This window comes from Epinephelus lanceolatus, chromosome 14 (assembly GCF_041903045.1).
Source record: "Epinephelus lanceolatus isolate andai-2023 chromosome 14, ASM4190304v1, whole genome shotgun sequence".
NCBI classification, from domain to species: domain Eukaryota; kingdom Metazoa; phylum Chordata; class Actinopteri; order Perciformes; family Serranidae; genus Epinephelus; species Epinephelus lanceolatus.
In genome coordinates, this window is record NC_135747.1 from 44,218,105 (window position 1) to 44,243,892 (window position 25,788).

A 25,788-nucleotide genomic window follows, 5' to 3' on the forward strand; every position below is an offset into this window, starting at 1 on the left:
AAACTATATTAATTCCTGCGAGTGGCTCTGTGAGTTAACGTCACTCCAGCCTGGGACTTATTTGAGACGACCAGATTGACCTTTCCAGATTTCCTGTCACTCCAGCTTTAAGCCACAAAAACAATGACTTGATACCTGATTGTCTCAAAACTGGACCTTCGATTTTAAAGTGAAAACACTCAAATCTCAGGTTTTGTCCGTCTCACAGGTCCAACATGACAAGGAGGGTTCTGCTGTACGTCCATGACAGACACATGTGATCACTGCCGTCTCTCCAGAGCATCAAAGTTTGGACAGTGACTTAATGAACATAATTACTGTGGTCCGTCTCACCTCTCGTCCCTGCTCGGCCCCACACACACACGGCCGCCATGTCGGGGTGACGGGTTGTTACATGAACGCTGCCGCAGCTCGAAGCCCGTACCACAGGTAGTGCTGCACTGTCCCCATGACGACCAGGGCGTCCAGCCTCCGTTTCTATGGCAACAGACACATGGAAAAGTATTAGCAACCTATTTCATAATGGTTCCAAAAGCTGCATAATTATTCACCAATGCTTTTAGTATTATTCTTTCACAGGATGTTCTCTAATGCGAAAGAGAGGGGGAAAAAAGAAAGCGCCTTTTAGCTCGGTCTAATCATTACTCTGATTCGTTGCTTCTGGAAACAGAAATGCAAACACACACACGGGGAGCCCATTCTGACTGGGAAACATTCATTCAATTTGCTTAAGTGCTTTGTTCCTGGGTAGCACTTCTCATGATTTAATTGCCACTTTCTGCAAAAGCACAATTCAATTTCGACACCAAGGATTAAATCTGGCGGAGCTATCCGGTGGGATGAAGGTGCCTAAGCTCTGTGTCTGTGCTCTGCTCTCGGTGCGGCTGATTGGCCAATTCCCCCGCAGACACAGGCGAACAGAGGTGTCACAAGGAGAGCCGGATGTCACCTACACTTTCTAATAAGATTCCTCACGTTCATGATCTTTCTCATGTTCTGTGGACGCTTCAAAGTCAGTCAGGACGTCGCTGCTGCAGTATCAGAGTTTAGGAAAAGATGTTCTCATTTACAAAATTAAAGTTTTAATGTCCTCAGTCACAGCAGTGAAATAATTTGGGCCAGAGTGCGTTATAACCTCAATTTGTACCGTGACTTTTTATGATATCCTGTAGCTCTCATTATGATGCATCATTTTTAATATTGGATATAATATAATTCACAGCTTCAGTCTTGTTTAAACAAACCATGCCTCTTTGTAAAGCACATTTCAGACACAGAGACGAGCTCCATAAGGCAGAGACATCAGAACAGCAGTTTAAACATGATGAAGAGAACAATGAAATCAATTTAAAAAGGAAAATAAAATGCAAATAGACAAAAGAGAGCACACAAGTTTAAGTAGAGTCACAGAGCAGTAATAAGATGTGATGGCTTCATTTAATAAAGGAAAAGTGCAGGAGACAAATTAATAATCTGAGTATGACGATTATAACCAGGAGACTCATGTGATTCAGAAATAACTCCCCCAGCTCTGTGATTCATGCAACACATTTGCACAGATGAGCAGATGAAGTCTGTATTTTACATGAACCATGACACAGCACCACTAACTGGGATGTACAGAGTTACCCTCCTTTTTCTTTTAAAGGCGTGTTAAACAAACGGAACCGATTCTGTCAAACGTCTTTTGAGATGTCGATCATCTTTTTTCTTCAAGATTATTTTTTGGGGCTTGTCTTTAATCAATAGGAAAGTATTAAGTGTGACAGGGGAGAAAGTGGGTGAACGACATGCAGCAAAGGGCCACAGGCTGGAACTGAACCCACAGCTGCTGCGGCAAGGACACTGCCTTTGTACATGGACGCCCACTCTACCCACTGAGCTACTGGGCGCCAACAGATTTCACTCTTCTGATAGATTTGAATTCGCTCTGAGCACAAGATGCCGATTCACACAGGACTCATATCATCACATGATCTCTGTGTTTGGTGAAATATGGTCGGTTGTTTGTGGTGAAATCTTTACAGGTGATGCTGGTCCTGTGTGAATCAGGCTGTAGTCACTAAAAGCAGTGTCTCTGTGTTCTGGTTCTGACCCGAGGTACTGCAGTCCGACTGCTTCCTGCAGATCTGAGGGGAACTACTGGATCTATATTCTTCAAATTAATTTTGCCCCGAGGCTTCTCAGTAATTTATAAACTAGTGACAGCACTTTAGAATCTGTTCTTTAACTAACTGGAAGTGTAAAGATTTAATGTTCTCCTGGTTCTCTGGCATTTCTGAATCTGCTGCACTTTGTCATTTTTAGGAAGACAGGGTAATAATTCATCGCACTGGAGACGAAGGAATAAATGAGGTCTTCTAAAGCTTGTCTGAACTTTTAGTTTTTGGTTTCTGATGATGATGAAAATCAGATTTAGATACGGTGTTGTGGTTTTGACCTGCAGGTTTGGTTTTCACTCCTCGTCGTTCTGCAAACAAGCTTTAGAGAAAACAGAGTCAGAGAGTCAGCAAATATAAGAATTTCTTTCTTGTCTTTTTTCTCCTCCATTGATTAAAAACATGTTCCAACTTGTGCATTCAGAATGATACCGTAGTCATTATATTATTTTTTTCTAAATATGATGGGTCTATGATTGGACGAGTCATTATTTTATCAAATACGTCTAAAACTAGGGGCGCAACGATCCATCGATGTGGATCAGTTCAAAGATCAATGATCCTGTATCATCTGTGCAAAGTGAAAATCACCATCTTTAGATTACACCTTTAAATTCTGTCACTGACACACAGCGTCCTAGATTTTGCTCTCGCCGTTCTTTATGAGCTTTTTACCCACTCAGTCATTATGTTCACATCACTGATGGTTATTTATCAAAACTCTCACTGAGTAAATATTTTCTGAAAGCACCCACAGTCAGCTCTACAATATTGTCTCAAAGGTATTCGATCAAAAACATCTTGATGTTTGATTTTCTCAGTATCACCCAGCCCTCATTATGGTCATTACACGTGTTGGTCGTTGTTGTTTCATGTTGTTTCAGTGTCTCCTCACCTGGAGCAGTTGGACACTTCGATGGTGGGGCCGTCGCAGTTTCTGCCTCCGCAGCGAGGGGCGGGGCTGTCACATGACCTGGAGCGGCACAAGCAGGAGCTCACACCATCCACCCCGTCATCATTGTTGCAGGGTTGCCATGGCGCCCAGGGCCCGAAGCCCCCGTTGGTGGTTTGGTTCCTCAGCTGGAAGACAAACATCAGTCATGATGAGAATGAGACGAGGTCAGCAAACATCAGCGGCGGTTATTTAACCATCCAACACTCAGACCGCTCAGAGGTAGTTTTAGAGTCGAGCTGCCAGACGGGACTTTTCCTCCAAGATGGAGCGAGTTTCCAGAGGATTATAGACGAATACATTTACTGCATTCACTTCACTTCAAATTCAATCCAGTTGATCTCAGTAAAATCTGATCCTTCTCACTTCAGTCCTGCTCACCTCCTCTCCTTCCTCTGCTGCTCCTACATCCTGTCCTGTATGACACACACTGTGAGGTCATTCATCATGGATGACACACGCCACTGTGACATGTGAGACATCATCAGGGCGCCTGAGTCTTACAGGTCCCATGAGAGCGCATGTGTCACCGCCGTGTTACAGTAACTGCAGCAGTGACGTCACTCTTACCGGACAGACGGTGATGTTCTGCTTCCACTGGCTCATGTTGGAGCTGTCCTCCAGCGTGGTGCATCTGCGCTGCCTGAAGTCCCAGCCGCAGTACGGGTCCCTCGCCTCCAAGCACAGCCTGCAGGGGACAGGAGGAAGAGGAGGAGGGAGGAAGAACGTGTTGTCAGCAAAATGAGGAGGCTCAACTGTTAAATTAACACAGTGCACATTAATAAACATCAGAGCAAAATGTACCAGAGTGAAACACAAAGAATATTTTTCATCTGTATTCTCTGGACAGACGAAACAATCAGTTGAAAACAGCAGAAAATAAACGAATAATCGTGATTAACAAAAATATTTAAGGAGCAACTTTACACCCAGTTTCAAGCATCTGCCTCCCTGTAAGATCACACAGGAAGTGCTTTTCGTAACAGTTTTTAATGAGAATAAAATGTTTTGCTCTCTGTTTTTACGTCTCTAGGTGCCTGTTGTTTCTGCCGGAGCGCTCTGAACTCTGAGTAAAAAAACTTCAGCTCAGAGCAGAACAGCGCCCCACGTCATCTCTGCTTTTCCCCCATTGTCCAATGGGATGATTTGAGAGGCGGGCTTCTGTGGTGGTCACGACAACAAGTTTACAGTTGGTAACCAATGGAGGAGAAACTGGTGGTAGTGGTTGCTGGATACCCAGAGCTATACGACTTTACAAAGCACAGTTAGCACCATCTGAATAGAAAACAGCAGATAAGTGCAGTACTGTAAACGTCCATGATGGAGGAGAAGCTCCTGGACCAACTGGTGGTACTCCTCATGATCCAGCCTCTTTTTTAGGGTCTCATGTACCCACACAGATCTCTGTTTATCTGCTGACAGCCTCTCACCCTCAACCAGAGCTACAGACAGCACCCTCTGCCTCAACATGGCAGCAGCTACACACTGATTACTGCAGGATACACACAATAAACAGCAGACGGTTACACAGGAAGGTTAGGGTGGCTGTTTTTTGGGAAGCATTTGCACATCATTCCTAGTTATTGGGCCGAGTCCAATGTCTTTAGCTCACAGCAATTTGAGCTCATAAAATGAAATAGAAATAATAAAATAAAATAAGATGAAAACAACAAAATGAAAATAAAAATAATAAAATGAAACACAACAAAATAAAATAACAAACCAGCACAGGCTCAGTGGGGCTCTGTCCCCTCAGGTCTTTAACCTTGATAATAAAACAGTGAATGGGATGTGAGAATGCAGAGAAATCACAAGTTAGAAGTTAATAAAATGAAGACAGAGTCTAACTGTGGCAGCACTGACACTAAGTCGTACCCAGACACACACACCGGCCTCAGACCTGCTGCACTTTACCAACCGTTATAAATGACTGTGAAACGTGACACAGCGCAGACGTCTGTGTGCATCACTCCTCCCTGGGCTCTCACACAAACAACAGCATACACGGTACATCACCCAAACAGTGATTAAATATTTGTAAGCTTCTCCAGTAAAACAGAAGCTTAATGACGCCTAATTAAATCTAAAGCTGTTAATGACGAGGCTAAGCTGGCAGAGCTGATCTGGATGCCTCAGGAACGCAGGATAAAGGCATCGACTGAATAACTCCTCTCTTTCAAACACTCCCTTCACTTTCTGCCTCCTCTCCTCCTTCATATTCTCCCTTTGTTTCTCTCCTTCTTCATCCTCCTGCCTCTCCTGCTCCTCTCCTTCATCACAGCCCTGTAGCGTCGTCCCCTCCTCCTCCTCCTCCTCCTCCTCCTCGCTCCCTCTGTTCAGCTGAAAGCAGAGATTCCTGTTGTTGTTGTCTTTTCTCTTCCTGGCACAGACCTTCATGGTTTATTTGAAGAGCCCTGTAGTGTTTCAGCCTGGAGGTTGAGGAATCTCCAAGTGTTGATGCAGCTCTCTGTGCCAGGTCTGGGGCTCCATGCTGAACTCGGGGTCGGCTTAGATCCAATAAAGACATTACTGCTTCGCCAGCACATCAGAGGTGACCCCGCAGACAGAGAGCGCCCGGGCACAGGAGGGGAAAGGAGAGACGAGGAGGCCATGTTCTCAGCTTCACTTCACTCACTAACCTTCCTGTGTGTCATTTTAATTAAGCGACAGGCGCCGGATGCAATCTCCAATACCGATGACACAATAATCATAATGAGGTCAGACACAAATTCACACTTCACTGATCCTAATAGTTCTTTTCAGAGGGCAGGGGAGGGGGGCGTTACCATTTAGGCTCAAGGTCGACTTTATTGTATCTGTGACTGCTCTGATGTGTGAGTCTGCACCGTCATCATGGCTGAGGAATTCTCATTTGGCTTTCTGATTACCCACACACACACACACACACACACACACACACACACACACACACACCATTACAGCGGCCAGCTAAGCGGAACAATTAATGTGTGCATATTTCAAGGATGGAATAAACGATGTTGTATGAAACAGAGAGGTGGGGAAAAACTTGAGGCCCAATTAGCTGCGGGTAAAGTGTGCCGAGAGGCAGATTGGGAGGATTCTGACCTCAGGGAGAGACACAGTAAGTCCCGGATTCACCTGTTTGCAGTAATTCAGAGAAAAAAGCTGATTGAAATATGAAATAAAAAGATGACTCCTCTGAGCTGTGCTGTGAGCTCTTAAAACAAGGAAACATGTATCAGCTGGCGGTGCAGGTGAGGACGGGGTTAATGCAGTGGGTTAAGATATTCATACAGCTGCAGGCAAACAAGAACACACAGACTCCCAGAACACGTCTACCCATAAATATCTGCACCTATCTGGATTCAGCACTTTGTCCTAAATCTGTGCTTTACTGCACTATATGGACAATTGCTTCAGATGGGCACTGCTGTCCCACAATGCACTGCACCGAGGAAACAAAGTGGCTGCAAAAATGAATACAAATTGCAGATGATGGTGACACAGCAACAGGAAAACATCCAGCGCTATATAGACAAAACCATGTAAACTGTGACCAAGTCATGACCAAGACCAGACCAAGACTTTGAGGGACTGAGACTAACACCAGACCAGAGTGAGTCCCACACTGTAGGACACATTTACGATGAAATGGAACGGCCAGTCACTGTTCTAGCGGAAGTCCGAGTAGGGCAGATGGGAGGGGTGGTGGATGGGTCCAACAACCACCGACTTTCACCAAAGAGGTCGGTGTTCACTTCCTGTAAGACTGTAAAGCCAAACCCTGTTCTTTATTCCTAACCCCAACCACGTGTGTGTGTTGGCTAAACATAACCACATGTGTGTGTTGGCTAAACGTAACCACGTGTGTGTGTGTGTGTTGGCTAAACATAACCACGTGTGTGTGTTGGCTAAATGTAACCATGTGTGTGTATTAGCTAAACGTAACCACGTGTGTGTGTTGGCTAAACATAACCACGTGTGTGTGTGTGTGTGTTGGCTAAACGTAACCACGTGTGTGTGTTGGCTAAACGTAACCACGTTTGTGTATTAGCTAAACGTAACCACGTGTGTGTGTTGGCTAAATGTTACCACGTGTGTGTGTTAGCTAAACGTAACGACGTGTGTGTGTTGGCTAAACGTAACAACGTGTGTGTGTTGGCTAAACGTAACCATGTGTGTGTGTTGGCTAAACGTAACCACGTGTGTGTGTTAGCTAAACGTAACCACGTGTGTGTGTTGGCTAAACGTAACAACGTGTGTGTGTTGGCTAAACGTAACCACGCGTGTGTGTTGGCAGAACATAACCACGTGTTTATGGCCGCTAAACGTTACCACGTGTGTGTTGGCTAAACGTAACCACGTGTGTGTGTCGGCTAAATGTAACCACGTGTGTGTGTTGGCTAAATGTAACCATGTGTGTGTATTAGCTAAACGTAATGACGTGTGTGTGTTGGCTAAACATAACCATGTGTGTGTGTTGGCTAAACGTAACCATGTGTGTGTATTAGCTAAACGTAACGACGTGTGTGTGTTGGCTAAACGTAACAACGTGTGTGTGTTGGCTAAACGTAACCATGTGTGTGTGTTGGCTAAACGTAACCACGTGTGTGTGTTAGCTAAACATAACCACGTGTGTGTGTTGGCAGAACATAACCACGTGTTTATGGCCGCTAAACGTTACCACGTGTGTGTTGGCTAAACGTAACCACGTGTGTGTGTCGGCTAAACGTAACAACGTGTGTGTGTCGGCTAAACGTAACCACGTGTGTGTGTGTCGGCTAAATGTAACCACGTGTGTGTGTTGGCTAAACGTAACAACGTGTGTGTGTGTTGGCTAAACGTAACCACGTGTGTGTGTCGGCTAAACGTAACCACGTGTGTGTGTCGGCTAAACGTAACCACGTGTGTGTGTTGGCAGAACATAACCGTGTGTGTGTGTGCTGGCTAAACGTAACCACGTGTGTGTGTTGGCAGAACATAACCACGTGTGTGTGCGTGTCGGCTAAACGTAACCACGTGTGTGTGGCGGCTAAACGTAACCACGTGTGTGTGTTGGCTAAATGTAACCATGTGTGTGTGTGTGTTGGCAGAACATAACCATGTGTATGTGTGGCGGCTAAACATAACCACGTGTGCGTGTCGGCTAAACATAACCGTGTGTGTGTGTTGGCTAAATGTAACCATGTGTGTGTGTGTTGGCTAAACATAACCATGTGTGTGTGTGTGTTGGCTAAACGTAACCACGTGTGCGTGTTGGCTAAACATAACCGTGTGTGTGTGTTGGCTAAACGTAACCATGTGTGTGTGTGTTGGCTAAACATAACCATGTGTGTGTGTGTGTTGGCTAAACGTAACCACGTGTGCGTGTTGGCTAAACGTAACCACGTGTGCGTGTTGGCTAAACGTAACCACGTGTGTGTGTTGGCTAAACATAACCATGTGTGCGTGTGTTGGCTAAACGTAACAACGTGTGTGTGTCGGCTAAACATAACCACATGTGTGTGTGTGTTGGCTAAACGTAACCACGTGTGCGTGTCGGCTAAACATAACCATGTGTGTGTGTGTGTTGGCTAAACGTAACAACGTGTGTGTGTCGGCTAAACGTAACCACATGTGTGTGTGTTGGCTAAACGTAACAACGTGTGTGTGTCGGCTAAACGTAACCACATGTGTGTGTGTTGGCTAAACGTAACAACGTGTGTGTGTCGGCTAAACGTAACCACGTGTGTGTGTGTTGGCTAAACGTAATCAAGTGTGTTTGTTGTTGAAGGAAAAAAACATCAGTTGGTGGTGTTGTACTTACGTAGTGCTTTTATTTTGAAAGAGACTGTATCAAACTGTACATTTCCTGTGAAAACAGAAGTGTATTTTGAAAACAGACAATGCATGTAACAGGCTGAAGTTGACACGGCGTCCCAGAACGTCAACAACCAACACACCCAGGGTACCTTGGACGTCATATGTGGACGTGGAAAGTCCATGACCAAACGTGGACATGTGACGAGGTCACAGTGAGGATGATGATGGATCCACATTTCCATACAAATAATCCACACAAAAACAACAAAATCCGCCTCTTACATTGCCATATTGTATACGTGTGTGTATGTACAAGTGTAATGTGAGAAGTGTTTTGATCAAATCTCAAAAGGCTCTGCAGAATCAATTTTGTTGTGTGTGTTTGCTCTTTTCTATCAGCAAACAAATTCAAACAATAAGAAGCTGAAATCAATTTAACCATCAACACTCAGTTCAATGATCTTCCTGCAGTTGTGGTCCTGATGGTTGTTGTCGAGTCTGAGACAAGACGAGACCTTCAAAACGTGGTCCTGAGACCGAGACCATATCCAGCAGGCTAAACAAGGAACACTCTCCGCTCCTCCTGGAGGACCCCGAGGCGTTCCCAGGCCAGATGAGATATACAATCCCTCCAGTGTGTTCTGGGTCTGCCCCGGGGCCTCCTACCAGTGGGACGTGCCCAGAACACCTCTAACAGGAGGCGCCCAGGAGGATCCTGATCAGACGCCAAACCACCTCAACTGACCCCTTCAGACACAAAAGCAGCAGCGGCTCTACTCCGAGCTCCCTCCAGATGTCTGACTCCTCCCCCTATCTCTAAGGCTGAGCCCAGACACCCTACAGAGGAAACTCATTTCCACTGCTTGTATCCACGATCTCATTCTTTCAGTCACTACCCAGAGCTCATGACCATAGGTGAGGGTTGGGACGCAGATCGACTGTTGGACTGAGAGCTTTGCCTTCTGGCTCAGCTTCCTCTTCATCACATCATGACTGCTGATGCTGCACCAATCAGACTGTCCATCTCACGCTCCATTTTAATCTCAACCACGAACAAGACCCTGAGATACATGAACGCTTTCACTTAGGGCATTAAGTCTGTCCCAGTCCAGAGGGGTGAATCCACCATTTCCTGTCTTGGAAAACAAAGCAAACAAAAAACGTACTGAACCTTCTTTGTGAAGTTTAATCACAGTGGGATTCCTGACGTCACAGTCAAAGAAACTTCACAACATGCTGCACCATTTTTCCGTAAACTTTTATACAAACAGTAAAAACAGTATGTTAGGACACAGAGCAGCATGTATACTATACTCTACTGGTATAATATGTGGAATTGGGACAAAGTGCAGGTTTGCAGTTTCAGTATTGTCTCCAATATTTTCTGTCACCAGAGGCCGTTTCATAAACTCAGATTTACAGTTGGAGAGAGAAAGAGGGCGTACTGAGACGTTTAGCTCCGACTCTGACCTTTCTGCAGCTGCATAAACCACCAGCCAAGCGCTCTCAGAGCCTTCCTGCCCCGACGGCTCACTGTTTCTAAAAAACAGGACCGCTGTAAAAGTCAATTAGAGGCGGCGTGGGCGGAGAGAGGTCTGTGCGTTGGGAATAAAAAAGCTAATTTGTGTAACAGGGCAGTGCAGAGGGATGTCCGCGCAGACAGGAGGCTGACTCTGCAGATACATGTGTGCATGTATGTGAAGCATCTTAACTGTATGAGAGTGTGTGTGTATATAACAGAGTGTGTTTTGTGTCTGTGTACACGGGGAGGGCGTGTCTTTGTACTGTGGGAGTGCCACCCTGTGTGAGAGCATCGCTTTGACAAGTCTGCAGGGATCTGGCTGATATTTAATTCAGCAGCGTGCGTGCCCGTTGGCACACTATATCAAAACACAGAAGCCATGGAATACGGCCTGTTAAATTTTAAACAGACCAAGCGGCAAAACGCAGCGGCCTATATAACAATATGTCTGGTGGAGTGGCATCGGAAGATAAATCTGCCGGATTCTCTCTGTGGGGGTGTAATTGGCATTTTAAATCGTTTGTGAACGTTGTAAAAACCAGTGTCTCCTTTTATTACAGGCCCTTTAACAACTAGACATAAAAACAATAGTTCACCTCGCCTTTAATGGCAGGCCGTCAGTGTGTAATTACAAATATGATCACCAGAACTGATAAATTATGGATTGGAATCAGCCATTATTAGCTGTAGCGCTGACACTCTGGGAATACATTAGCAGAGGCTGTCTGGAGGGTCTGACTCAGTTTAACATATGTCTGTGTACGCCGGCCTCTCTCCGTCTCTCCACACAACTGATGGTATTTTTTTGCAGCTGCTATCAGGAGACCACCGCTGACAGGCTCTCAGTCCTCATCCTCTCTCCAGGGGAGGGAGCCCGTCCCTGGGGCTTTTTCTCCCGCTGTGCTGGGCTGAGCCGGCCATTTAGGAGGACTGCTCGTGATGAATCGGAAACACACAGAACTCCTGCTAGCACTCAGCGCTAATACATCCAATTAGGCCCAGTTGGAGCCGGCCTGAAGACTGATAGCGCCCGCTCCAAAAAAATCAGGGAAACAAAAGCGAGATGGCTTCCTGCCAAAAAATGCCTGCTGTCCTCCGTTGTACAATTTTAGCCCCTGGTGAATAAAAAGGAGCTGCATCATCACGGAGAAACAATGGGGAGGCAGAGACAGGCTACAAGACAGAGGGGGAGAGGAGACAAGAAAAGATATTCTAAAGACAGAGGAAGAGACGCAGGAGGACGGTAAATGGAATAAACTGAGAGACAGGGAAGGATAAAAGAAACTGACAATACGAAGAGAGAGATAACACAAAGCATGACGGGTAAAATTAGGAGCAGCACAAACTGTTGTCATGTCAGGACAGCTTTATAGCATTTTATCAATTAATCCAATTTATCTGAATCTGTATTAAAGCTGCTTTTAAAATGATTTCATCGTCGCAGACACATCTCAAATGTTGGAATAAAATCATCGTGTTTTGCTCCAGGTGTTTGTGCTCCAATCATTTGGTGTCACTAAACTCAGTCCCAGCTGTCTCACATCAGTCTCTTTCTCATCTTCTCAACGTTTTGACAAAATCAAACATGTTTAATATTATTGTACACTTTTTTGTCTTGGCTCACACAAACGCTAAAGTTCAATGACGTAAACACTGTCAACAACAACCAACAGGAAGCAGCAAACATGGAGGAGACTCTGAGGAGGTGAAGTCTCGGGTCTGTTCTGTGGTAAAGGAGGAGAAACCAGAGAGTCCATGTTTAATTGGGTGTTTATCTGATCCACCAACCAGCACTTATGCAAGTGGAAAATTTTAATTTTTGAACGGTTCACCTCTCAGTCACACAGTCTCCTCCCACTAAAATAGTGCAGCTAACCAGAGCAGGCTAGCGGGGAGTCAAGGCGACAAAATCCAAACTGTATAGTCTGTAATACAGTTTATATTTATGGATTATATTGATGCTGAAATGACAAGACTACTGTTGACATATGAAGCCTTTTGACTCTAGGTTACTTTCAGTCATATTAACTTTATTTTTCTGACATTTTATTAACATTTTTTTCTGACATTTTATTATATATTTTTGGGCATTTTATAAATATATTTTTCTTGGTTTTCATCGACATTTTTTCAAACATTGTAACAATATTTTTTGGCATTTTATAAATATTTTTTCTGACATTTTATTATATTTTTTGGGGATTTTATAAATTTATTTTTCTTGGTTATCATCAACATTTTTCCAAACATTTTAACAATATTTTTTGGCATTTTATAAATATTATTTCTGACATTTTATTAACATTTTTTCTGACATTTTATTATATATTTTTTGGCAGTTTATAAATATTTTTCCTGACAATTTATTATATTTTTTGGCATTTTATAAGTATATTTTTCTTGGTTATCATCAACATTTTTCCAAACATTTTAACAGTATTTTTTGGCATTTTATAAATATTATTTCTGACATTTTATTAACATTTTTTCTGACATTTTATTATATATTTTTTGGCATTTTATAAATATTTTTCCTGACAATTTATTATATTTTTTGGCTTTTTATAAGTATATTTTTCTTGGTTATCATCAACATTTTTCCAAACATTTTAACAATATTTTTTGGCATTTTATAAATATTATTTCTGACATTTTATTAATATTCTTTCTGACATTTTATTATATATTTTGGGGCATTTTATAAACATATTTTTCTTGGATTTCATCAACATTTTTTCAAACATTCTAACAATATTTCTTGGAAATCTTATAAACGTTTTTTCCCCAACATTTTCCCCAATATTTTTTGGACATTTTATTAATCTTATTAATTATAATAATTGTATTAATTTTATCAATGTGACCCTCCATGTTGTGCTTCACAGTTTAAGTAATAACCCATGCAGCATCATTCAGTATGTGAAGCGGTTGCATCGTATGTCGTAGCTTGTGATTCAGTTGGCGCTGTCATCGTACAGTCTGCTGACATCACACTGGATGTTTATTAGATCCATGTGACACAGTGTAGCTGCTGTGTAAACTCAGAGGACTGATCAGATCACAGTCTGTAGGAGGATTTAAAGGGTGTGACTAAAAAGTCACCCTGACATCAGATGTCTGAGGGGTCACACTTTAGTCTTTGATAAGTCTTGTAGTGTATGGTAAATATAATCGTCTAAAGTAGCGTCTGTTAGCTGTGACTCATGTGATCTGCTGCCTGTGTGCCATTAAGCACTGGTTATTCTGCACACTGAAAAGATCAGTAGGTTTGATAAGAGAGAGATTATTTTCCTCTGAGCTGAGTGAGTCGAGGTATTTTGTTGGATAAGTGTTCACACTGACCATCATAGATTGTTTCTGTTATTAGTCTTTCATTTTCCAACCTTCCCCTCACAAAGGGAGCCGAGCAGTGCGACTGTCAACATCAGGAGATTTGAAAAGTGAGGAGCTGGAGGTTAAGACGAAGGGCAGGTCCAAATCAAAGCTGAGAGAAAGAGGAGGGCGAGAAAGCAATACAGACGGAGAGAGAATGAGACGGAGAACAAAATGATTACACTGAGCTGCAGCCAGAACAAAGCCTGTAATAAAAGTAACAGCATTGTGGAGCAGTAATAAATACATCCAGTGTGTGAACACCATCTCTCTCTTTCTCTCTCAGTCCTTGGCTGCTGAAGTGTTCCTCTGATTGGTCATACAGGCTTAGCAGCAGCGAGCTCCAGAGGCCTGCTGACAGGCTGGCAGCCACAGCCCACAGTAAATTGGGTTTGCTGGGGACAGGCCTGTAAGCTCTCTCACACACACACACACACACACACACACACACACACACACACAGGGAAGCCCACACCGCCGCATACGGCTAACACAGGGACTGATGCTAACGTGTGACGAAAGCTGCATGCAACATGTCACATACACTGGTTGTAACAAGCAGCCACACACACACAGCCCGGAGAGGAGATGCTAATGGTCAGCGGTTTTCCTCCATGACCACTTAGTGGTTTCCTGATGTTGTTTTAAACTCCTGCTGCAGGCAGGATAAGCTGCCGCGGCCTCATGACTGCTGCCAGGTCACTGTTAATCACACACACACTCAGCAAATTGAACCAAAGCCCCTCAGGTGGGAATGTAACTATCACCAGCAGGACAATTGTACCTCTTGTAATAAAACGTAATGTTTATGTAAGCAGATGTGTGAGCTGTGGTTTGGCTGCAGGAGCGGAGCAGCAGCAGAAAGCCTGATTTGTTCCGTTTCATCCTCCTCGACATTATCCTCCTCATTTATTCAGCGTTTCCTCCTTTGCCTCCCTCTTGTAGTTATTTCTGTTTCCATGTTTCTCTTATCTTTTTCTTTCTCCTGCTCGTTCACAAAAACAGTCAAAAAAAGCTCCAACATTTCCACCGACACCCTCGTGCACGACTCTTCCTGTCTGACTCCTTCAGCTCTGACACATGTTTGAAAGGAAAGTATCGCACTTAGTTTCAACGTTGTCTTTTTGTGTGACTGTTGTGAGTGAGACCAGTGGTTTCATCGTGTGTTTGGCAGCGTGGACTCCCTTTCTTCCCTCGGTGAGAGGAGAGAAAAAAGCCCTGATGGATGCAACATTGCAGCTAAGCTAGCACGCCGCTGCAGCCAAAATAAATCACTTCACTAACAGAGCAGATAGAGAGATAGGAGCTGGGTGGAGGACAGAGTGCTGCTGTTAGCCACAGGTGCCAAATGGCCAGGTCAAATATAATTACCACAAATAGAGGACAAACACACACACACACACACACACACACACACACACACACACAAGCTGCAGCTTTTGTCTGCAGCGATCACTAAGAGGCTACAAATCAGCGGCTGTTGAAAAGGTTTCACAGAAAAATGCTCTTCAGTTAAAGATGATGATGTAAATGTTATTCCACTCTGAGGGTTTAAGACTCGCCGCGGTCGTCAATACGGATCAATAACAAAGGAAACCTGAACATTAAAAGCACTTGAACATAATTGAGTTTTCAGACTGTAACAGCTGCACAGAATCAAACCGACTTGTGTTAATGCTGCTGTGAGCTCGACTGTACGAGTCAGCGTTTTAACTCCATGTTTAAGCTGTTACTAACACGCCACACTGTACATGTACAACCACAGTCCATCCATTACTCCATTACTGGACATTTTAATAAAGCAGATACGTCAGGACTTGTTTGTTAGGCCTGAAAAATATGAGTAAAATCTGTGAGGTGTCAGAATAAAGAATAATTAAGAAACAGATTTCTTCAAATGTGCATTTTTTACTAGCTATGATCTCTGCATATGAAGAATGACTTTAGTTCAGGCTGGGTGATAAAACATTATTGATAGGGCATCAAAATAAATGTACCTCGATAATGATGATAAACTCTGGACTGTGTTTAATCTCACATAGTTAAAGTTTGCCTTCAGGGCCAGTAAGTCACGTGATGTAGTGACAAAGTCTGTGTGGGTGGATAAATAAGTAAAGGACATTGATTTCACCTAGAAGACCAGGGTTCAAGTCCCATGTGGGTCAATGTTAGTTTATTGATGTGTTAATGTGGTAATTCCACCTTGTTAGGGCACTCAAAACAGAGCGGCCAGGCGAATATCTGCACAACTTTGATTTCTGAATTATTTTTGAACCACAGTACGACGTCTCTACCTCACGTTCAAACAGCGTTAGGAGAGAGTCACTGCCCCAAGCGAAGAAGCCGTTGTTCACCAGTGAGGGTAGAATGGAGCGTGAGATGGATCGGCCATGTGGTGCGGCGTCTGCAGCTATGCAAGCACAGCGCTGGACCGTTGAGGTTCAGAGGGAGCTGAGCCAGAAGGTGAAGCTTTTGATCTACTGGTCCTTCTGCGTCCCAACCCTCACCTATGGTCATGAGCTCTGGGTAGTGACTGAAAGAATGAGGTCACAGATACAAGCGTCTGAAATGAGTTTCCTCTGTAGGGTGTCTGGGCTCAGCCTTAGAGATAGGGGGAGGAGTCATCTGGAGGGATGGGTCATCTGATCAGGATCCTCCTGGGCGCCTCCTCCAGATCCAGAACACACTGGAGGGATTATTTATCTCATCTAGTCTGGGAATGCCTCAGGGTCCTCCAGGAGGAGCTGGGAAACATCACTTGGAAGAGGGACATTTGGAGTACTTTGCTCAGCCCTCTGACCCTGCGACCCGGCCTCGGATAAGAGGTTGAAGATGGATGGATGGATGGATGGATGGATGGATGGATGGGTGGATGGGTGGATGGATGGGTGGGTGGATGGATGGATGGGTGGATGGATGGATGGATGGGTGGATGGATGGGTGGGTGGATGGATGGATGGGTGGATGGATGGATGGATGGGTGGATGGATGGATGGATGGATGGATGGATGGGTGGATGGATGGATGGATGGATGGGTGGATGGATGGATGGGTGGATGGATGGATGGATGGATGGATGGGTGGATGGGTGGGTGGATGGGTGGATGGATGGATGGATGGATGGATGGGTGGATGGATGGATGGATGGATGGGTGGATGGGTGGATGGATGGATGGATGGATGGATGGGTGGATGGATGGATGGGTGGATGGATGGATGGATGGATGGATGGGTGGATGGGTGGATGGATGGATGGGTGGATGGATGGGTGGATGGGTGGATGGGTGGATGGATGGGTGGATGGATGGATGGGTGGATGGGTGGATGGATGGATGGATGGATGGGTGGATGGATGGATGGGTGGATGGATGGGTGGATGGATGGATGGATGGGTGGATGGATGGATGGATGGATGGATGGGTGGATGGATGGATGGATGGATGGATGGATGGATGGATGGATGGATGGATGGATGGATGTGTGGATGGGTGGGTGGATGGATGGATGGATGGATGGATGGATGGATGGATGGATGGGTGGATGGATGGATGGATGGATGGATGGATGTGTGGATGGGTGGGTGGATGGATGGATGGGTGGATGGATGGATGGATGGATGGATGGATGGATGGGTGGATGGATGGATGGATGGATGGATGGATGTGTGGATGGGTGGGTGGATGGATGGATGGGTGGATGGATGGATGGATGGATGGATGGATGTGTGGATGGGTGGGTGGATGTTCGCTGGGTTTACCCACCAAACAGAAGATCTACTACATCTGACCCTGATGGCCGGTGTACATAAACTTATTTTCCTTTCTTTAGCGATGTGTCGATGGTGCATGTTCTTATCAGGATGAGGATGTAAATGCGACTCATCGCTCAGCACTATGGTCCATTAATCACATCTCACTTTCTCTGTTGCCGTGACGCCCATCACATTACTGTAAACCCCACCGTTCCTCACTGTTGATGTGAGTGTGTGTGTGTGTGTGTGTGTGTGTGTGTGTGTGTGTGTGCGTACATGTGACGGTGAAAAGCAGCATGTGTGGCTGCAGACGAGCCGCTGACAGCCACAAACCCATCGGGGTACATTCAGCTGTTATCAGTGCGTGAATGGATGTATGGTTGCGTGTGAATGGGACGACCACACACACTGCAGAGGAGATGAGGAAAATGGCTCATTCAGTCAGCAGCACAATGACAGAGAGTGTGTTCAGACAAAGAGTGGGACGGCAGATGGGCCTTCTTCCACGCAGGCTGAACACAGAAAACCGAAGAGACAGACACAGAAAGGAAAGAAAGAAGAAGTAGTTAGTGCGAGAGCAGAGCTTGGTGGTAATGTGACGTCCTCCCTCATGTATCCCCCGAGGAGCTCACGCAGGGTTTCATGATTATTGTGGATCAAATTTACAGCAGAAATTCTTTTAACATGAATTGTTAATCTGGGAGTGTAATATCTATGTATGCAGATACAGTGGCTGTGATGCTGCGGTTTGTAAGACCCTTGAATCAACAGGCCTTTAATCTGCGGCTGCTGCAGGCGGAGCAGTACTGGGCACACTGGGAGCAGGTTCAGGAGCTGTGTAAGTGCTGAGCCTGATCAGTGTCTGGAGAGGATTTACGCAGCGGCTCTCCGAAAGGTCTCAAACATTTTAGAGGAGAAACTGTTGGCTGTGGCCCGCCGCCTCCACAGATTCCAGTTGGTCAATAATTCATAAATTCTGCTGTGTTCCTGCAGAAGAGCAGCAGATATGGATTTCATGCATAGGTGGAACAAATGCTTTCACGCTCCATAACACTCTCAGTTGTGTCCACTGGTGTCAGATTTTATAAAGAACACTGAATCTAGTTTAGTCCCAAAGACGAGTAGAATTCAGCAACAGGACAGAGCAGTGATAGTTGTAAAAGTTTGTCTTGTCAGATTCTTTTTTCTGAAACTTTTGCTTTAGTTCAACATTGTTTACAACAACAGAGCTGTGAGACGTCTGATGTTCCACTGACGGAGTCGCTTCTATACAAAGATCGACAAAGTGTTAGAAGATGAGGCTCAGCAGGCGGCTACCCCCTTCATCGAAGAGTCAGAGATCCCTTCTGTGTCGATATCTATCAGCTAAGAGAACTTTTCCTTGGCTAATTGCTCCTTCTGCTGTAAGAACGTGTGTGTGTGTGTGTGTGTGTGTGTGTGTGTGTTTGCCTGTAAGAGACACACACAACAGTTAAACAAGCGCCTTCTTGGCGAAGCTTCTCCAATGTGAAGATTTGCTGCTTTTCTCTGTTACATCAGCCAATTTACTGCTCACACATTCTCCCTGTCTGCTTTTTCTCCCGCCATGTACCGACTCAGCCGTCGTCTCACATCCTGCCAGCCTCACCCTACAGTCACCCCGTGTTCCCGACGTTCCCCCTCACCTGACCTCCTCTGCCTGTACATGTTCCCACTTAGCCAACAGCCCTGTAACATATATTCTGTCCTCGCCAGACTGTTGAATGTACTTCTGCATTCCAGACATTTTCTCTGTCTATTAAGACGCTGTGGCTGCCTCTAGAGCCTGAAGGGACCCGACAGATCAGGCTGGGTTCAGACAAATATTTTCAGATGATGTTCAGGTCCGGCCTAAAAACGACTTTCTGTCTGTGTTGGGCGACTTCTTGTTCAATCCTTGGGTTTGTTATTTACATGACAACACTATCTCAGGTAAATATTCATGTAATGTAGCTGATGATGGAGGACGTCTAGCAGAGCTTTAACGTTACTCGAAGCTCGGTGTACTTGCTCAGGATATTCTTGCCTTTACTGGCAGCAGCAGCAGCAGCAGGAAGTTTAGCGTCGCTGCAAGAAGCATCAAACAGATGAGGACAGAGCTGAAGCCGTCCACAGTGGACGCTATCCTACTCTTTCTCCAAGGTAACCCCAAATAAACCACGAAGGCTGGATGTAAATAGTTCCGCTGACAGCAGGTACAGTTCAGGAAAAGTTGATGAAGATGAGGATTTGACATTAGTAAGACTTAAATATTATTATTTATAACAACAGATGACAATTTGCACGTGTGTGTGTTAAAACAATCTACCTTTACTCTTGTTTTTCCTCTTCTTTTATCACTCTCCTTTTTGCTCTTCTTTGCCTCCTCAGACAGAGGAGCTCCTTTTCTTTTGCTAGGCCGTTTTTCACTTGTCTCCAAACTTTGTCCGTCTGCCATTGTGCTCGTGACTCAACTATCTCATGCCCAACTCCTCATAAGGACCAGCTCCAGTCCCTGATTGGCTGACTGACCAGTTTCACAATACATGACACGTTTTCTGCCGTAAAGCAGATTTTTTCCGCGAAATTTCGGCACCGGTGGCAGAAGCTTATTACAAAGATTGCACAGCCACTAAGTAACCTATGTAAACGCTGATAGTCTGATTTTACTGTGGACACTACCCTGTGCAACCCACATTATTTTCATCATGATATATTAAGGAAAAGATGCTGTCTGTTGCCTATTTAAGAGAGCTTTGTTCTCCTCACGTGCCTCCTAGAAGAATCCAAAAGGCCTTAACAACAGCAAAACTACATCTAAACATCTGTTTACAAAGTCTCACACAGCTCCTGCAGTTTAATCCAGGTCTCATTTATCCAGTTTTATGCTCAGTACGTACCAAACACATGCATTTCACTAGAGTGTTGAAATATAAAACACTTCCACCTATGAGTGACTGTTCAGTCTGACCTGCTTTAAATCTTAATGTTTCAGCAGAGATGCTAAACATGACTGGATAAATGAGACTTGGATTAAACTGCAGGAGACGTGTGAGAGTGTGTGAACAGATGTTTTGATATAGTTTTGCTCTTGTTACATTTGGAGCAGGATTACTTTAATTTATTAAGACTTCACGCCAGGTTTAGGTCTCACCACAAAGTTTTCTCTCAGATTTTTAAGCTAACAGGTGTGAAGTAATCTATATACAAATGGTCATTTTGCAGGTGAAGTCTTCCATTGATGTCCTGACTTGTCATCACCCGTCTGCACTTCACTCGCCTCGGTCTCTGCAGACGAGCTCAGGTGTCACAGTGACGCACAGGTTGACATCTGTCACATTCTGCAGCATTGTTTGCCGTCGGCTGCGGCGTGTTTGAAAGATTGTACGAGCAAACGAGCCGCAGAGGTGAGCAGGATATCACAGTCTGGATTAAACAAGAACCCCCCCCCCCTCCCCCCCGCCCACCCGGTGCCCTTGAAGCCCACTCTTCTTATCATTTCAATCATTTCACCCCATGGTGTCTTAAATAGGACTGTGGCTGCTCGCTCTTCCTGTTCCTCTCTGTGTCTCTCTCATCGTGCATATCTCACCCACATCTTATTAGATGCAATAGTTTCCCTCGCTGGTGTGTTTGTGTGTGTGTGTGTGTGTGTGTGTGTGTGTGTGTGTCTGCTCCCATGTGTCTAGGAGTTTGGATTTAGTAGAAATAGCGAGCTGACTCATCAGGCAGCGTGCATATGAGAACTCGTCCAAGCACCAACCCACACACAAATCACACTGAGTAGACTGCCCTCCACACACACACACACACACACACACACACACAGTGAAAATAGCAGCGAGCCATTTGTATGCTAAAATGAAGTTGACTTTGAGGGACTGAGGTGGCCGGCTGAGGATCCTGATTCAGAGCACTAATGAGATACAGAAGGTTGGACAAACAGCAGTGAGCTTTCCTCTCGTCGCTCACCCTCCAGACGCAGACTTTCACATGAATAACGCTGAAGCTGGAGATGGCAGAGCTCGCTCTCTCTCTCTCTCTCTCTCTCTCACACACACACACACACACACACACACACACACACGCCTTCAGAAAAAGTTCTCTGGCAGCGTACGAGCTAGCTTCACACACACTTTTTGTTTGTCCTCTGATTCAGACACAAACAAAAGCCAGAACTGTGCTCTTTCTGTTTTATGCACAACTTTCATCACCAGGAAAAAAACCCAGCACAACAAATTAATTTCCTCCAGTGAGCAGATACCGCCCCAGTCATTTGTCTGCCTCCATACGGACTTTAATGATTATAGGCCAGGTCTTAAAGACATTAATCCTGGTTGAGGACAGATAATTACCTTCAATAGAGGACCAACCAGGTTAAAATGAATCCACTGCCAGAAGGCATAAAACGAACAATAAAAGGTACACTGTGTACGCCGCACGGCTGCTCCCGCAAAGCCTGGACTAACTGTTCCTCTCGTGGATCATCACTTTATTCTGCTAGTCTCACAACAGCCGCAGCAGATGGTGCAGAGGTGACAAAAGGAAAGAGAAAAGAGGAATGACATGCAGCAGAGGTCCCTTCCAGAGCTCGACCAGGGACGCTGCAATCACAGCCAGCGAACCACCAGACGCCTCGTTAGACCTTCTGAAAAATAAGTACGGGAGGTAATGACGAGGAACTGTTTTTTTTAACTGTGCCACGAAATACACATACGCATAATTTTAAGAGAATATTGTGCATGTTGAGAAAGTCGCAGTTTGTTCTAAGACTTTTGAAGTACAGGAAAATACGTAGCCTAATTACAGCAACGACACAAGTCTCGTAAATGACGACATGGCTTTCTCTCTCAAGTTCTCATCAGTTCATTCTTGAATCCAGGTGGACCTTTGTGCCAAATTTGGGACACGACTGCTCTTACACAGATACACGAACAACCCGAAAACATAACGCCTGAAGCCCAAACTACAATATCTTAATATTTATTTATTTATGTGCCTCTTTTATTTCTAAAATAGCTGTGGCGTTTGCTGTTTTATTTATTTCTCATTTACTGCTTTTTTTTTTTTTATTTCTTTCCTCCATATTTCACATCGAACAGATTTTCCCTACAACAATCGTGAAGTATATTCATTTAATTGACAACAACTGCAAAATAGTAACATTTGAATTATCCTCATTTGGTTTGTTGTGTTTTATACGTACATTAACAAGTTCTTTAAGTGACCTTGTTTTAATTTAATAGTTAAATATAAAAACAAATACATAAATAAAAATAATGCCTCAGGTCGTGGCTATCGACAACAAACATGAGTGTGAATAGTTAACTGAGTCACAGGTTGCACCGTGTTGCTCGGTCAGCAGTGTGTGAACGTGTGTGTGAACGGGTGAATGTGACTCATAGTCTAAAAATCACTTTGAGTGAGGTGCCTAAGTCCAACACAGCTACGTTCCCCAACAAACTGAGAAGTTTCATTCAAAACTAAATGGAACAAAGTCAAACTGAGACTTTCCTGACTTGCACAATTATCTTTCAAATTGACAAACATCATGTGTGTGTTTCATAGCACACCTCAAACTGGATCAAAAAATGTCTCTTACTTTTACTACCGTACATGTTTTCTCTGAAATGAAGTCCCATCTGTGAGACTGGAGAGGAGGAAATTCACGTCTCTATAAAGTCGACAAACCTGTTGAATTCAGCCACGATTTTTATCAACATTAAAGCTAACTCTGTCACCATGAGCCTGATGCATGTTTTCTTTCTTTGTACCTACACAAATCTTTCCACCTTCTGATAAAGTCAACATTCTCTCCATATCCAAATTCTAGGAATGGCTCAGTTTGAGTTTCTGTGATATCTGAGATCTGTAGTATGATGGTCCTGCAGAGATTTTGTTTCGTACTCACATCTCAGTCTTGTAGGTGGAGCATCTCTCCAGCGGGATCTTCAGGACTCTGTTGTTGAGCCCGACGAAGAGCGACCTGTCGCTGTGCAGGATCTGCAGGCTCAGGATCGGCTCTCGCACCCCCGACGGAAGAAGCTCCATCTCCTCCAGATAACATCCCTGTAGGTTCTTATTGGGCGTCGCCAGCGCCTTCAAGATGGTGCCGTATTCTGATTGGACGGGAGGATAACAAAGTTAAGTTAGAGTTCAGGTCCACGCTTCATCTGTCTTCTCGTGTCATTTATCTGGTTCAGTGTGTTTCTCCTGACCTGTGCTGATGTACATGACGTGGTAGAGGGTGTCCATGCCCTGAACGATGTCCACCACCAGGTTGGAGAAGCGAACGTCGTCCTGCATGACCAGCGGATCGACAGACTCCGGCTGGACCACGTCGTTCATCAGGTAGAGCCGCTGGGCGTCCTGCAGGCTGCGCTCCGTCAGACCCTCGTTAGGACCCTCGTCATCGATGGTACCACACTGAGAGGAGTGAAGAGGAGAGAGACGTGTCAGAGGAGTGTGTGGACATGGACACAGGAAAATGAGACGGTAAGGCAGAGAGAATAAAAACTACACACACACACGCACGCACGCACACACACACACACACACACAGACTCATCGCAGTTATGAAATCAATAACTTCTCTGGGTCGATTGTTTCACTTCTTAATTCTTTTCTCAGTAATTGCAACTTTTTTCGGGGGAACAAAACAACAGTGTGACACAGCGACAACGCGGCGACGTAATGAGACGGTGCAGCAGAATAACTGTGAAATGACGCCGTCTGAGGCTTTGTTTGGGCCGCACGGCTCAGCTGTGATGTTCAGCTTCTGCTCACTCCTGAAATGAGAGATTGATTTGTTGCTAGGTTCCATTTTTGGTTGATATTTGAACAGTAGATGATTTTGGAAGTACCCCAACGATTACACACATTATTACGTATCTGATGTCTGGATTATTATCACTTCTTTCTTTGTGAGACAGTGACCGGTCTCTTCAGAGCTTCCCATCATGCTGTGTGGCGACGCTGGCGAGCTCCAGACACCAACTGGTTTTACATATCAGATTTAAGATGGTTGAGTTTTTCTAAATTAAAAACATGTCATTTAGAGAGTTTACATTGGAGCGATGCAGCCTGGGAACACTGAGACAACACAATCACTTCCACTGTAGTCACATGGAAATTGATTTGTTGAGATTGAGTCTTGATTTCAATTACTTGGTTGTGAATTATCGTCATGCAGAAAACTGCAGTGATTAGTGAGACTGGCAGAGCGCTCTTCCAGCTAGATGCTTTTTGTTTGTGATCACAGGATTATAAATTCCTGGAGGGACCGGACGGCGGACATGTTCTTTATCCAAATCAAAGTCTGAGGATAGAAACTCTTGTATGTTGAACAGATTCAAAAGCCTTCAGAGACAAATGTGTGATTTTGGGATATAGGCATAAAAACAGTCTAATTGTTTCCTCTCTGTCTCTGAGAGAACAAACAGCACCTCTCTAAAACATGACGGGTTTCTGTCACAGCTGCTTCAACTGTTTTCAGACCAACATGGATTCATAACAGGCTGTCTCCAGGTATCACACGCTTACATTTAATGCTTTTTAAAACCTTTGAGACCAAATTTAAGACAGATACTCTTTTTCTTATTCAAGCATTGCAGGTAAGTTAATGGACCTGTGCCTGTAGCACCGTTCTATTCTTACCACCTCTCAGCGTGCCTGGTGAAGGCTAATGTACAAGATGCTACTGCTACTCAGTCTTTTTTTAGACATTCACACACTGATGGAGCAGCCATCAAGAGCAGTCTGAAGTTCAGTGTCTTGCCCAAGGAAACTTCGACATGTGGACTGGCATCATCATCCTCACTGTGACCTCGTCACATGTCCACGTTTGGTCATGGACTTTCCACGTCCACATATGGCATCCAAGGTACCCTGGGTGTGTTGGTTGTTGACGTTCTGGGACGCCGTGTCAACTTCAGCCTGTTACATGCATTGTCTGTTTTCAAAATACACTTCTGTTTTCACAGGAAATGTACAGTTTGATACAGTCTCTTTCAAAATAAAAGCACTACGTTGGTACAACACCATCAACTGATGTTTTTTTTCCTTCAACAACACACACACACATGGTTACGTTTAGCCAACACACACACGTGGTTACGTTTAGCCGACACACACACATGGTTGGGTTTAGGAAAAAAGAACAGGGTTTGGCTTTACAATCTTACAGGAAGTGAACACCGGCCTCCTGAGTGACAGTTGGTGGTTGTTGGAGTGGTAGAATTAAAGATTTAGA

At 44.6% G+C, this 25,788-nt stretch overlaps 1 protein-coding gene across 6 annotated transcripts in view; it reads right to left on the reverse strand.

Moving 5' to 3' along the window:
- Window positions 1-25,788, reverse strand: part of sema5ba (sema domain, seven thrombospondin repeats (type 1 and type 1-like), transmembrane domain (TM) and short cytoplasmic domain, (semaphorin) 5Ba) — a 278,351-nt gene that overhangs the window by 30,728 nt on the left and 221,835 nt on the right. For all 6 annotated transcript variants that reach the window (XM_078174762.1, XM_078174761.1, XM_033617575.2 and 3 more), the window contains 5 exons: window positions 23,756-23,963; window positions 23,449-23,656; window positions 3,682-3,799; window positions 3,055-3,239; window positions 334-477 (listed from right to left, as the gene is read on the reverse strand). In XM_078174762.1, the coding sequence (XP_078030888.1) occupies window positions 334-477; window positions 3,055-3,239; window positions 3,682-3,799; window positions 23,449-23,656; window positions 23,756-23,963 (863 nt within the window). The remainder of the gene's footprint in view (window positions 1-333; window positions 478-3,054; window positions 3,240-3,681; window positions 3,800-23,448; window positions 23,657-23,755; window positions 23,964-25,788) is intronic.